Genomic DNA, 14,767 nt, shown 5'->3' with positions numbered 1-14,767 from the left:
TCATTTAAAATTTATACAATACTGGAGCTTCTGGAGGAAATAATTATTAATGAAATTCAACAGCAACTTAAATCATGACCAATTAATAGTCTATTTATTGCACTTTTTCAATATGAGGTCAACACAGAGTAAAGAGAAAAGCACACTGTAGTCTATACTTGTGACTGTATATACCGTATTGTAAAATACTGTAACAATGTGTATAATACCAAATGTGCAAAGCAAATTTAATAAAAAAATTAATATATCAAGTTTATAGAAATATTCTTTGCCTCTACATGCATGTGCATAAAATGTTGATGAACTAAAAACATTTGACAAACATACTCTCTGTTCACATGTATTCAATGTAATTTTAAAAATTATCTTCAAGTTTTTACCTGGTACACTGTATCATGGTTGAAGAATTTTCTATAATGAAATATGAATTACCGATGCCTCTTTCCTAACACACAAGAGTCTACAGTACACAGACCTTGTAGATTATTGTTGTTTTTTAGTTCAGGGAAAAAAATAACACCAGTCCTTTTCTGAACTTCTTCAAGAGTCACTTGAAATTCTTTCAAAGAATTCTTGTTTTCTATCGGTTCATTGGGAACAATAAAACAGCCAATGGCAATTGGTCTTTTATCTGCCTCCACAAGGATGACTTTGTAGAGGTGGGTTGGGACTGCTACCTCATTTTGTCCAATCACCTAAAAGTACATGTAATTAACATAATCAGATGAAAAAGAAATTGATAAAGTAACTTAATTCTAGTTTTAAACTTGATAACATAATCTCATCTTCTGAAAAGCACTTCACAGGAGTTAATCATGAAGACCATATGTGATAACAAATGCATGTCCCAGTGAACTGTTTTTTTAGCATTTATTTGTCATCTTATTTTTTAAATATTTCATACACCATGATATTTAAATATATATTCAGTTCCATTTTAAGGACAGTGATGAATGATCATGCTTGATGGCAACATTTTCCAGATAAATTACATTTTATAGACAATAATAAACTTTAGTTACCGGGTTAGTGACGACCCTCTGACCCCTGTCATTCAATGTAGACGGGAGAACCATTGGTCCACTGACCACTTGGACACTGTCGAACCGCTTGGCCAGGTCACGACAGTACATCTCAAAGCGGTTCCAGAAACCGGCGTTATTGTCAATGTCTTGCGGAACTATATTGGAAAGGTAAAATGTGTCATCCATTGCTTTCTGCCAAAAAAAAATAATCACAGAATTATTCCAAGATCTTATAATTTTTATATTTTATAGCCTGTTCCCAGTGCAATTAAACAGATCTCATTTTAAGATCCAAGTCTAAATTTTCCAACAACTGTACATCTTAAATTATAAACTTCGTTCAGAGTTGGATTTTTAAATCCACAATTTGTGATATTTTGGAGCTACTGAATAGTCTGATGGGGCAGAGGTCCCTTTCCCAGTTTCCAGCACATTGTCTCTTATCATTGTAAACATTTGCATTGGTAGAAGCAGACTTAATATAGGGTTTTGAAAAATACAAGTCTTTTAGAGTCAAATTGATTTCCAAATCCGACAACTAACATTGAATGCTCATGCAGTGTGTTTCCCCTCGGGATGTAGATCTGCTCTTGGGGAACTGGAATCTAATTCTTGCTGACTCCCTAATTGGTTTACTTTAATTGTATACTGACAATCAAAGAAAACTGAACACAACAAATGTAAATGATATCACAATACATGTACCTGGTCAAATTTATTGTCTCCTGCAGGAGCCATGTGTCCTCGAGACCAGCCACTGCCACGATAATCCGAGTTGTCTGCACTGAACAGCGGCGGAATGCTTGGGTCTGGCATGAAATTGGAATGCTTGCGACTGGCAGTTCCTGGAATTAAAAAGGATTTATCTTTGCATCAATTAAAAAAGCTAAGAATCATTTTTTGCTCCATGTATTTAATATGCACATACATGTATGGCACATATGCTGTATTACCATTGCAATTTTAAAAGCAGTTACTTATCATGGTATAGTAGTTATTTCTTGAAGTATTTCTTTCAGAAACAGTCAATTAAATTTCATTGACTCTCATGAGAGAGCGAGAGGGAAAGAGAGAGAGAGAGACTGATTCAACATAAGCTGTCTTCTAACATTTAGATTGCATTAAAGAAATGAAGAGAGGGAATTTCAGAGAGAGGCAGATATAGCAAGAGAGAGATTCAACATGTTTAAGCCCTCTCTCCTGCAACAGTAAAATGGAGAGAGAGAGAGAGAGAGAGATGGGGTGGTAGAACAGATACCCAACATGTATATGTAGGTGTACCCCAGAACTGTTCAAACATAGTTTGTCAATAAAATAAGTTGCCACATGTCTTTATGATATTAAACATGCAGAGAGAGAGAGAGAGAGAGAGAGAGAGAGAGAGAGAGAGAGAGAGTTACCCTGAATCGTATCCTGTGTGATAAGTTCCGCAACCCATACTGGAGTCTTCTTGCTCTGGTCATACGAGATCACGTGGTTAGTGTAGACCCGTGGCTCGCACCCTCTCTGGGGGACACCGTATCTTAAGATCCGCCGTTTGATCTCCTCTACAAGTACAAAATACAAGCATTTATATTTATAAATGGGTGTATACTACAGTCACTGGCGGATTTAAGGGGGGGCGTGGAGGGCGCACGCCCCCCCTAAAATTTTCAAAGTATGCATGACTGTAGATGATTTGATAAATTTTACATAGAAAAGTTAGCATTTTGTGTTTCACTTTATTAGCTGTGCTATGCTGAATGTAATTCTGCTGCTCTATAAACATCTATAAACATCTGATCCTAATGCATGTTGACAGGTTTTGATAACAAACCAATTAAGCTGTGTTTAAAACAAGCAGTGTTGGTCATTTCATTATGGTGGCTGCATCAACTTCCCAAGGACCCTGAACTTGGGGCTTCGACCAAGAAGCGACTCGAAATCCCAGCAGTTTTGTTTCAAGTGTAGACTGCGCTGTCATTTCCCTATTCTCTTTTGAGAAGTGGACAGGCATAGCCTACGTAGGCTATGCCTGTCCACTTCTCAAAAGAGAATATCATTTCCCTATTGTGATTCTAGTACAAGCAAAAATTTCTGAATATTTAAAAGCTGGTCGAAGGTAAATAAATAATTGCATTTAAAACCAGAGGGTAAATGTGCAATCATTAATTAATTACTGTATATTTTTTGAAATTTTTTCTAGGTAAATAGACTATTTTTATATAAGAATACTGAAGATTTGATGCATCAGATATTTCTAACAGCTAATAGGGGGTCGGATACCGTAACGTCATTAGAATGTTGTAACTTTGATAACCTGGTTAATTTTGGGAGTTCATAAATGCCATAAATATTTTGTTTTTAATCCAATACATGCATTAGGTATAAGTAAAAATATGTGTCAAATTGTTATATATATGTTAAAGGCTTTTGTGTAAAGGAAGTAATCACCAAGGGGAAATAGTAGATGGCAGAAGTCTGGTGATTAAAAGAAATGAAAACTTTATCTATGTTTGTTTATTTTCATTGCTTATTTCATGTTTTAAAAGTGTACATAACTAAAAAAATAACACTATTTTGAGCCTGGTTTTACCTTCAAAATACATGAAAACCCAGGAGCTTCCGGGGGCTTCGCCCCCTGGGCCCCCACCAGGGCTTTGCTCTGGACCCAAAGGGGGCCTCAAGGCGGCCCCCAGACCCCCGGCATCAATAATTTTATCCACGCCCCCCCCCCCGCGGGTATGATAAGGCAACCCACAGCGATCAAATTCCTCTGATCGATATGACGTCACAATAAGCAGCATGATGTCATATTTTACTCAGAAACATGTCTATTTTAACTTTATCTCTGGTTTAAATTATAAAAACTACAGACATAAAATATCACTAGAAACTCTTCTAACTGAATATATCTTTGATTTCTCTCTATTACGTATAATTATCATTGATGACGTCACAAGCATGTTTAATAGAGAAGATCATGTCGGGAGACAAATCATCGAAATGCGGTGTAAACAATGCCGAAATAAGACTTATTCAATACAGATACCTAAGATTAAGATGAGTGTCAGTTAAAATATAATCAGGATAATACAGGCATGGATATTTTGTTTAATCAGCGAGTGTTATAAGGTAAGCGGATCGACATTTATATGGCTTGACCAGCCTTTCCTCTGTCAGTGTGTACATAAAATGGCAAAAGTGTAACACTACCCCGGATATCTGGAAAGATGATTTTTGTAAATATCAACGGTATATGACCTAAACTACCTGAAAAGTGCTGCTAGAATCGTGTGCTTTGTTGTTTTAAACGAAAAATACGTAGTATTTTCAATGAAATTTTAGAAGTTGAGAGGGTTTCCGATAAATATTTACAATATTTATTTTATGCGATGTACAATAGGATTCTAGCAGTAATACTAATAAACATGAACTAATTGCCAATCGAATTATTGTAGCAAACATACAAATGAACTTCGGGGTAGTGTTACACTTTTTGATTTTTTGTTAAGGTAAAAAAGTGATCTATTTTTAACTGTCACGTGATACCATGGCACGGCATCTTCAAAGATTGAGTCGATTCCGAAGTAGAAAAATAATATCTTGGTGAACTCTTTCACTTGGTATTAATATCCCGCGCTGTTTTCATAAAAAGAAATATTTTTTAAATTGATCATAATTTTGACGGTCATTAAACTCAGAGTTGCCTTAACCTACCCGCGCCCCCTAACTACAAATCCTGTATCCGCCCCTGACAGTGTATATGTTGCTAAAGAGAAAGGTGTTGTTCCGTTTGATTTAATACTTTTATCTTAAATCACTCTAGCGCTATGCATGTGACATGATGTGTATCAACGTGGTGTTTATCAAAATACTTGTCAACAGTTTGTAGGGACATCCACGACAATTTTCATACGTACAGGAATACGCAGACACACTTCCGTTCAACTAAAACTCGTACCTTTAACATCGTCTGTAAGCTGGGGTCTATCTCGTTGGGAACTCTGTGGGGACGATTCTCGCGAGTACTGGTAAACTCCAATAGCAAACAGTGTCGTAACAGTCCCCGCGAAATACCCACGTGTGAACGACATCTTTGTTTACGTTTTGACAATGAGTTGTCGTTCTTGAAAATACAAAGAGTTGTCGTTCATGGCAGTGTTAGTTAATTTGGATCCCCCCCCCCCCCAAAAAAAAAAAGCATAATCATGATAATGAAATATGAACTTCTTACTTACATAAATCAGAGACATAAATAACATTTATTATTACATGTTATTTATGTCTCTGCATAAATCAAGAATTCGACTGCTTAGTACTATGGCTTACAAGATTTAAAAGTTAATGATTTTTCTATATTAACACCTTAAAACATATATGTGAGGATATATAATTATGTACATGTACCATACATTTCAAATTCATCGTTTTAACAAAAATAGATAAGGATAATTACCCCAAAAATTCCACTTTTAAATTACTTGAATTTTTACTGTGCTTAGTCGATCTCTAGCTACATGTATAATTAAAGCAATATGAGCTGTATTTTTTAGGTCTTTCCACCTTTCAGGTGAAAGACCTTTTGTATTTCTTATGTTTTTAGGTCTTTCCACCTTTCAGGTGAAAGACCTTTTGTTTTCTTTATGTTTTTTATTATTCTTATAATTTTTCTTTTCTATTTTCCTTGGGACAACTTTTTTATTTCAAGAGATATTGAAACAATTTATTCTTAATGTTATTGGTCATGAAAAGTTATGGTACCAAATGACCCTTTACTTGAAAACTCCCAAAACTTACAAAGTTATTGCCCTTGTGTACGAAATGCGTGTTATCGCTACTCCTCTGAAACCATAAGAGATAGAGACTTGGAACTTTTACCAATGTCTTCAGTACACTTAGAGGGTTCTTCAGTCTATTCATTTCGAAAGGATCTGAGGCCCCATTCTAGTATTTATTGCCCCTGAAAGTATTTACATTTCTATAAAATCACTTTCAACTTTTGTATGACTTTTCATAGAGACTTCGGACCACTTGGGATGGAAGCGTCTACCTTGGCCGAACAAAATGATATAAAGGTCAAAGGTCAAGGTCATTTGGAAATCTCTTAATTAATGAATTTTTGTATCTCTTTTGTTGAGGATGGTAGAGAAAATTTTTTTTCATGGATGTAGTAGGACATCTTAAGACATTTTAAAACATAACCCTTTGACCCTTACCATGTAACAATTATAGAGTTATTGCCCGTATTGTACAAATTGCTTGTTATCGCTACTCCTCATTAACCGTTAGAGATAGAGACTTGAAACTTTTACTAATGTATTCAGTATACTTAGACGCTTCTTCAATCTATTCATACCGACAGGGTCCAAAGTCCCTTTCTAGCAGTTATTGCCCCTGAAAGTTTGGAACATTCAATAAAAAACACAAATATTTACTTTTGAATCAATAATCATAGATACGTCGGACCACTTGGTATTGAAGCGTCAACCTTGTCAGATGAAAATGACATAAAGGTCAAAGGTCAAGGTCAAGCAATAAAAAATTGCAAACTTAATCGTTTGACACTTTTTTTAATGAAGTAACGCAGAAAAATTTCTTTATTCTATTGAAGCAATTTTATTTCAAACATAAAAAACAATGAGGTGGAAAGACCTCTAATTGTTCGAGAACAATTAGTCTACTAGTTTATTTTTTTTCTTCTCTTTTTTTCTAGGGACAGCTTTTTTGTTTCTAGATGTATTGAAACAATTTTTTCTTTATGCTATTAACCATTAAAAGTTATGGTACCAAATGACCCTTTTCGTGATAACTCCTAGAACTTACAAAGTTATTGCCCTTTGTGTACGAAGTGATTGTTATCGCTACTCCTCTGAAACCATAAGAGATAGAGACTTGAAACTTTTACCAATGTCTTCATTACACTTAGAGGGTTCTTCAACCTATTCATACCGAAAGGATCTGAGGCCCCCTTCTAGTAGTTATTGCCCCTGAAAGTATTTACATTTCTATAAAATCATTTCCAACTTTTTTATTATTTGTCATAGAGACTTCGGACCACTTGGGATGGAAGCGTCTACCTTGGCCGAACAAAATGACATATAGGTCGAAGGTCAAGGTCATTTAGAAATCCGTTAATTAATGAGTTTTTAGATCTCTTTTGTGTAGTGTGGTAGAGAAAAACTGTTTCATGGATGTAGTAGGACATCTTAAGACATTTCAAAATATAACCCCTTGGTTCCTTCCTTTAAAAAATCTATAGAGTTATTGCCCCTATTGTACAAAATGCTTGTTATCGCTACTCCTCAAAAACCGTAAGAGATAGAGACTTGAAACTTTTACCAATGTCTTTATTACACTTAGAGGGTTCTTAACCTATTCATACCGAAAGGATCTGAGGCCCCCTTCTAGTAGTTATTGCCCCTGAAAGTATTTACATTTCCATAAAATCACTTCCAACTTTTTTATTACTTATCATAGAGACTTCGGACCACTTGTGATGGAAGCGCTTACCTTGGCCGAACAAAATGACGTAAAGGTCAAAGGTCAAGGTCATTTGGAAATCTCTAAATTAATGCGTTTTCAGATCTCTTTTGTTTGGGGTGCTAGAGAAAAACTTTTTCATGGATGTAGTAGGACATCTCAAGACATTTCAAAACATAACCCATTGACCCTTACCATGTAACAATTATAGAGTTATTGCCCCTATTGTACAAAATGCTTGTTATCGCTACTCCTCATTAACCGTTAGAGATAGAGACTTGAAATGTTTACTAATTATTCAGTACACTTAGACACTCCTTCAATTTATTCATACCGAAAGGGTCTCTTTTTAGCAGTTATTGCCCCTGAAAGTTTCTAACATTTAATAAAAACACAAATAATTTTTGAGTCAATAATTATAAATACATCGGACAACTTGGTATTGAAGCGTCTACCTTGTCAGATCAAAATGACATTAAGGTCAAAGGTCAAGGTCAAGCAATAAAAAATTGCAAACTTAATCCTTTGACACTTTTTTTTTAAGTAACACAGAAAAAATACTTTATTCTATAAAAGCAATCTTATTTCAAACATAAAAAACAATAATGTGGAAAGACCTCTAATTGTTCGAGAACAATTAGTCTACTAGTTATAATTTTATTTTGCTGCATAAACCTGCTAGTCTTATAAGCCTGCGTGTAACTTAAACTTTTATGGTAAATAAGGTTTGTAAAAATCATTAATTTTTGTCGGAAGAAAGATTTCTCTTATAAGGAATATATAGCAAATCAATTATTGTACAGGACTACAATAATTCAATTTTGCTCCAATTAAGGCTTTTTAATGGCTTTTCCCCACAAAAATATATCTAACAGAAATTTAAAGACCATGCTTTTTTGTCATCTTTGTAGAAAATAACATTTTCGTAGAAAAAAAAATTCAAAATGAAAATTGCAGCTCATTCATTTATAAACATGCTGAACTTTATATAGTGGGTGTCAAAGTTATGTAGTGAGTTTAATATTTGCTCAAGCTATTCAAATAAAAATTTACATACATGTATTAGTTAAGAGAGTTTGAGCCAGTAACAAAAAAGGAGAATTAAGTAATACAAATAATTTTAAATGGTCCCTTTTAAAAATCTTATTCGATTTTTATACATCATATTTGGTTGATTTTGATCGAACTCATATAGAATTTTCATGAAAATCATTTTTGTAGAAATGAATTGGGTCCGTCCTCCTTAAAACACTGCTGTGGCGTCATTCCTTTGTTCCAGCAGTATAAAATTTCACCTTTGACTGTCTGATATACGTGAGCTTCTTAACAACTTAATGATTTAACATAATATATGAGCAAAATGTTTAGATAAATAAAAATACGTTCATCAATGATAAAATATGACAGAATGATATCTTACAGAGATTACATGTGGATGTACATGTATATTCTTTGTTATTGTGGATCTTACTAAAACAATTTTTTCTGCTACATTAAATTACAATCTACAATTAATTACATGCAATGCCATGCATATCATACTCTTCTTTCATTGCGAAGAAGATTCTCCAGAGTGACAAGGACCGGGCAGGGAGCGACCAAGACCAGATTCTGAGCGACCAGGATCAGACTCTGAGCAACAAAGACCAGATTCTGAGCGACCAGGATCAGACCCTGAGCAACAAAGACCAGATTCTGAGCGACCAGGATCAGACTCTGAGCGACAAAGACCAGTTTCTGAGCGACCAGGATCAGATTTTGAGCGACCAGGATCAGATTCTTACTGCTGGATGGCCTATTCTTTTATTGATAGTGATGTATACCAACTTCTTACGGTAAACTATTCCATCGAGTTCAAAAACAAAGAAACTGGCGCGCATGCACAAATATGATTAGTATCAAATTGGAATGCAGTAAAAAAAATCTCTACCCAAATCTGGAACTGTAAAATTTTTCTATGACTCTTACTTGGTATAGAATATTGTATAATACAGAAATACCTAAAAAATACTGACGACAAATATTATTTTTTTTGACCTTGTAAACGTGTTTTCTCCTGTATTAAAGAACCTATCTGCCAAAGGTACAACCAAATCAACCAGCTCCATTATTTCAGGAAACGTTAGATGGATTTAAGCTTTGACTTTTTTGATGAAGATAACTTGAAACACCTTAATAATATATATGTAGTCACGGTCAATTTTACTACATCAGGGGGTGTCGGCCCTAACCCCCGCTGAAATAAAGTTCAAACGCCGCTTGGCTTTCTAAACTTTTTGTTTATTCACATTTAGTTAAATAATCCCTATAAATTCGATAGATTTCTACACATTAATAAATGGATCATTTACAAATCACAGTCACTCTGTCACTGTTTAGACATGTACCGGTAGTATAAAATTGCAGTTTATTAGTGTTTGTTTATATGTAATACTGGATTTTCGTCACTTTACATAAAGCCCGGACAGCCACAAAGAGGTTGTCTCTGGTGTCCACACATAAACCCCAAGGACCGCGTAAATTACAGTTGTCAATGTAGCGGAGGAACTGTCCGTCCTGATCCAGGATATGGATACAGTCATTATCCCATTCTGCTATCAGAATCCGACTCTGACTGTCTGTTGAGATGCCGCGTGGATTAAATGATGTCTTAGAGGGACCACCAGTGTAGGTAAACCGGAGTTTCCCGGCCTGATTGACCACCACTACTGCACCGGCTCCACGGTCTGACACACAGATATCTAGGTTCCTGTTCTCACAAATGTATTTATAACTATTAGTTGAAAAGAGAGATTGTCCTTTGTCATTGCATTGAATACTTTGTTTCTCTGTGAAGCCAGAGTAACACACAACTTTTGCTTGTTTATCATCATCATTGTTCATGACAACCAGGAGGTCACCAGAGGAGGTACTACATACATTGAGAGGTCTCCACCCCTGAAGTCTGATCACTGTCCGTATCTGTGTATTCTTCACTATGTTCACAGTACCATCTTTGTCATCAGTATAAACTAGTTCCCCACACCTTGTCACTGCTATATCCCATGGAGAGTTCCCTGACTTGGTTTTGACTGACTGCACTAGTTTCCCTCGGATGTTGTAGAGTCTCATTATTTCGTCACCACCACGCGTCCATATATTTTCATCATTCAGACATGATACACTGCATAATTGGTTAGATAAACTATACTCGGTGTTAATCTCTGTGATTATTTGTGGTACATCAATGAGTGGTCTGTCCGGAGGAGAGAACTCAGCACCGGGAGATTCCATGGTGTAGCCATGTTCTTCTGTTTTAATAGATGACACTGACAAAGAACCAATAAACTGTTGAAAGAGATGTTCTTTGTTAATCTTCGGAGGGGTAAAACTTGGTAAGGTAACTGTGAGTTTTGGAGGCAATCTTCTGAATTCAGCATTCCTGGATGTGTACGCATAGACAAGGCTGACATCATTGGAGTTTAGCATGTTCTTCTGTTGGGATAAAATCCTTGTAATTTCAGAAATGATGCGTTTGATTTCATTCTCTTGTTTATTAAGGACAGCCAGGTGTTTGGAGTCCATTTCACCAAGATCAGATTTTAGTTTCTGGATATAGGCGTCTATTTCTCTGTGCAAGTTTTCTCCATGTTTATCAATAGCTGTTATTAATTTTCTGGAATTTTTAGACAGACCAGCTTTCTGAACTGGGAAGTTAGCAGCAATTTCTTGATATTTAGGATAAATTGATTCCTCTAATTCTTGTAAATCTTTCTCTAAGATTTTCTTTTGAAGTTCAAGTGTTTTGACTACGTCAACAAATTCATGACCTTTGTGTTCTGTAGAAGAAGCACACTGCAAACAAATAGGAATGTCACATTGTTCACAGTAAAGTACACTTATATTGGAGGAATGTTTTGGACATTTCGTAGTAGATCCTCGCTTTTCAAATGTCACCACTTTGTGTTCTTTGGACTCCTCAGAGAGATGTTCCCCCACACAGGCTTTACACAGATGTATGTGACAAATATCACAGTACATAGGTGGGCCCGGGGTCTCACAGAGACGACACCGTAACACATCCTGGGCCCAAGTCCTTGGGTCCATAGTCAGCCACCTTGATCAGTGTGAATAGGTTTCAAGGAAAATTCTGAAGAAGAAAAGCACATATAATTAAATAGCTGATACAATATGATTTCAATAGTTTTGATATGAATTACTGTGATTTAATAGATTTAAAATATATCAACCCCACAAATGGGTTATTAACACATTCTATTTTTGAAGAGAAAAAATCAATACAAAACAAAAAACACAAAACAACCCTTCGGGCCCTAAGAAAATACCGTAATACAAAAATATTGTAAATACTTACCTTTGGTAAACACGTTTTCTAGATATAAAAATGATTGATCTTTTAGAAAATATATCCATTAAGTGGAATAATCTTGTCATGTTGTAAATTTTGTATTTACTGCCACCCGGTAAATTCAAACTTTTAAGTATAACTTTACTATTTAAATTGAAATACTTAACAAAACACTTTAAAGTTTCTCTCTTTGATTCTTCATTCTTAATTTTGCTTATTTTCACTAGGTTATTTTAATATCAAGGAAGATTCTGTAAACACGTTTGACACTGATTTTGGCAATTTTATGGTCTTTTGATCTAGTAATTTTTAATCCATTACAGCCATTTTATTAGCTAAATTGGTGATAATACTTTAAACTGTTTAGCCTTAGGCAAGTCGGTCTTCCTATTTGTGTGATTTCTTACGTAAAATTAAATAACGCTTTCGGGCAAATTTTGTAATTAATGTTTTTTTATCACATGGCTAAAATAGTGTGTTTTGATTGGATACCTGCTGGTCAGTCGGAATTCGATATGTATACTCGCGCCCAACTTTTGGCTCATTCCATTGCGAGATCAACAAATATACGTATCGACAAGCCTTATTCCGACTTTGTTTGTTATTTGCAGGTATGTTATATATGTTTATATTATTTGATATTCTGATCAAAATGTATATTTAGGTTAAATGTTCCATGTGTTACTTTAGGTTAGAATTTGTGAAATTTACAATCATGTTTATTCTTATTATTTATATGACAGTAAGGAAATTTATCAAAGATAACCTTTATACGTTTCAGTATTTACTATATTTTCTTTTCATACTTTTGCATTAGTATTTTTTATAGTTTTAATACATTTTTGATGAAGCGAAATATTGTATAATGTTATGTAACAATAATTGAATTTCGCGCTACTCTGAAAGTTCTATAACTAATCCTATTGCGAGCAAAGTTTAAGATCTTGATATTGTAGAAACGATAAATGTATTTTTGTTTAGTTATTAAGAATAATATTGCAAATCATTTTTGTGTTCTCTGTATGAAAACCTTTAACGCTTCATCGAGGAACTTTATTGTTTATTATGATAAGGATATAATTTAGTTATAGAACTCAACTGTAGTGTAATAGTTTGTAAATATGTTCTTTTCTTTAAAAATAGGTGTTCGATAAGTACTTTGTAGCAAGTCGCATAATACTGACATTCTTGTGAGAAATGAAACATATTAAGTTATATAATTCAATTTGATAAATTGATACAACATGTTATGTTCCAAGTTGAGACACAAAACAGTTATGATGTTATGTAATCAATTTTTGGTTATTGTCCCAATGCAAAGAATTGTCATGTCATATATAATGTATTGTATTGTTTTGTATTCATTCCATTGCGTTGTCATGTTGTAAATTTTGTATTTACTGCCACCCGGTAAATTCAAAATTTACAACATGACAATCTAATGAAATGTATGCTTTCAATAGTTGGTTCCTATACTGGAAGTGCATATTTATGGGGATTGTTTAAAAAAATTACGGTGGATTTTTAACAGAAAATTCAAATATTATTTGTCATATTCCAAGCAAACTACATGTAAACATTGTGATTGTCCCAAGCTCGTCTTAACCGTTTAGGGGTCGTAAACCACATACGATCTAAATTTTGACCTTTGATAACTCTAGATTATCTGAAACTCTTTTGGTATCCATTTGGCGCTAAAACGTCAACTACATGTAAAACATAGACACTAGTTACAAATACAATGTACAATAGTACAACCTAGTATTGATAATATATATTAAAATATACTACAAACCTTCGCATTTTAATTATTAGATACGACGTTTGTTGTCCCACATATTTTTACTTCCTGGTGTAGCGTTATCATCACGTGATAAATTTATGTACGTTATTCAGTGGTGGATCCACGGGAGGGTGATCCTCTGCTCTTCTTTTATATTAGATTTTCATGGAAACCCAATAAAGGCCCATTTTCGCGAGTACTGGTAAACTCCTATAGCAAACAGTGTCGTAGCTGTCCCCACGGAATACCCACGTGTGAACGACATCTTTGTTTACGTTTTGACAATGAGTTGTCGTTCTTGAAAGTACCAAGAGTTGTCGTTCAAGACGGTGCTAGTTAATGTTTACCCCCCCCCCCCCCCCAAAAAAAAATACAAATCAAAAACATATAGGTAATGTTAGATAAATAAAAATATATTCATCAACATGATCAATGATAAACAAATTACAGAATGATATCTTACAGAGATTACATGAATGTATACAGCCTAGTTTGTTAAATCTGCAACATTAAATCAAAATCTACGATAAAGAACTATATAAGATATTAGTCAAATTTGGCCCCCAAAATTCGCTATTTCTAAAATGATTCAGGTACATTAACTTGTGTTATTTTATAAAAGAGTTGACATGAAATATGTTTTTCACCCATTTATTTGATATGCACTCACTGTCAGTATATTACGTCAGAAGTGACGCTATTTTTATGATTCAATCAAAATCAACCAAAAATTGACATTTTTCTTATCTTTTTTCGAATGGGAAATATAGAGCGACTCTTTGAACAAGAACGAACTTTTTGTCACTTATAAGTATTGGAAAGATACATCTTCGGTGAAAATATTTTGTTTGTTCAAGTAGTCGCTCAATGTTTCCTTAAAGAAAAACTGCCTCAAAACAAGCCGTATTATGCTAAAAATAAGAAAATGGCGGGAAATGGTAAACTTTATGATGTCAATTTTTAAATTGTGAGCACTAAAATCAAAATGAAAATTATGAAAAAACTTCAAATGTATATTTGTACAAATAAAACAAAGAATTACAGTAAAATGACAATGTTCATTTTAGGGAGCCATATTAGGCTCAAACCATATATAGTCCTTTCTTCTTTCATTGGGAAGACGATTCTTCAGAGTGACAAGGTCTGGGC

General features: G+C 34.3%; 2 protein-coding genes across 2 annotated transcripts; both read right to left on the bottom strand.

Annotated features, from left to right (window-relative positions):
• Positions 1-67: 67 nt before the first annotated feature.
• Positions 68-5,143, bottom strand: LOC128164119 (nuclease EXOG, mitochondrial-like). The gene is made up of 5 exons (XM_052827865.1): positions 4,969-5,143; positions 2,426-2,572; positions 1,731-1,870; positions 1,023-1,217; positions 68-695 (listed from the first exon to the last, which is right to left on the bottom strand). The coding sequence occupies exons 1-5, from the start codon at positions 5,099-5,101 to the stop codon at positions 429-431; spliced, it is 882 nt and encodes a 293-aa protein (XP_052683825.1). The 5' UTR covers positions 5,102-5,143; the 3' UTR covers positions 68-428.
• A 4,576-nt stretch (positions 5,144-9,719) lies between these two features.
• Positions 9,720-13,851, bottom strand: LOC128164107 (tripartite motif-containing protein 2-like). The gene is made up of 2 exons (XM_052827854.1): positions 13,631-13,851; positions 9,720-11,616 (listed from the first exon to the last, which is right to left on the bottom strand). The coding sequence occupies exon 2, from the start codon at positions 11,571-11,573 to the stop codon at positions 9,909-9,911; it is 1,665 nt and encodes a 554-aa protein (XP_052683814.1). The 5' UTR covers positions 11,574-11,616; positions 13,631-13,851; the 3' UTR covers positions 9,720-9,908.
• Between the last annotated feature and the right edge of the window lie 916 nt (positions 13,852-14,767).

This window comes from Crassostrea angulata, chromosome 9 (genome assembly GCF_025612915.1).
Source record: "Crassostrea angulata isolate pt1a10 chromosome 9, ASM2561291v2, whole genome shotgun sequence".
In the NCBI taxonomy this organism is placed as follows: Eukaryota; Metazoa; Mollusca; class Bivalvia; order Ostreida; family Ostreidae; genus Magallana; species Magallana angulata.
The sequence above is the reverse complement of the archived record's forward strand: the minus strand, read 5'-3'. Positions and strand labels throughout refer to the sequence as shown.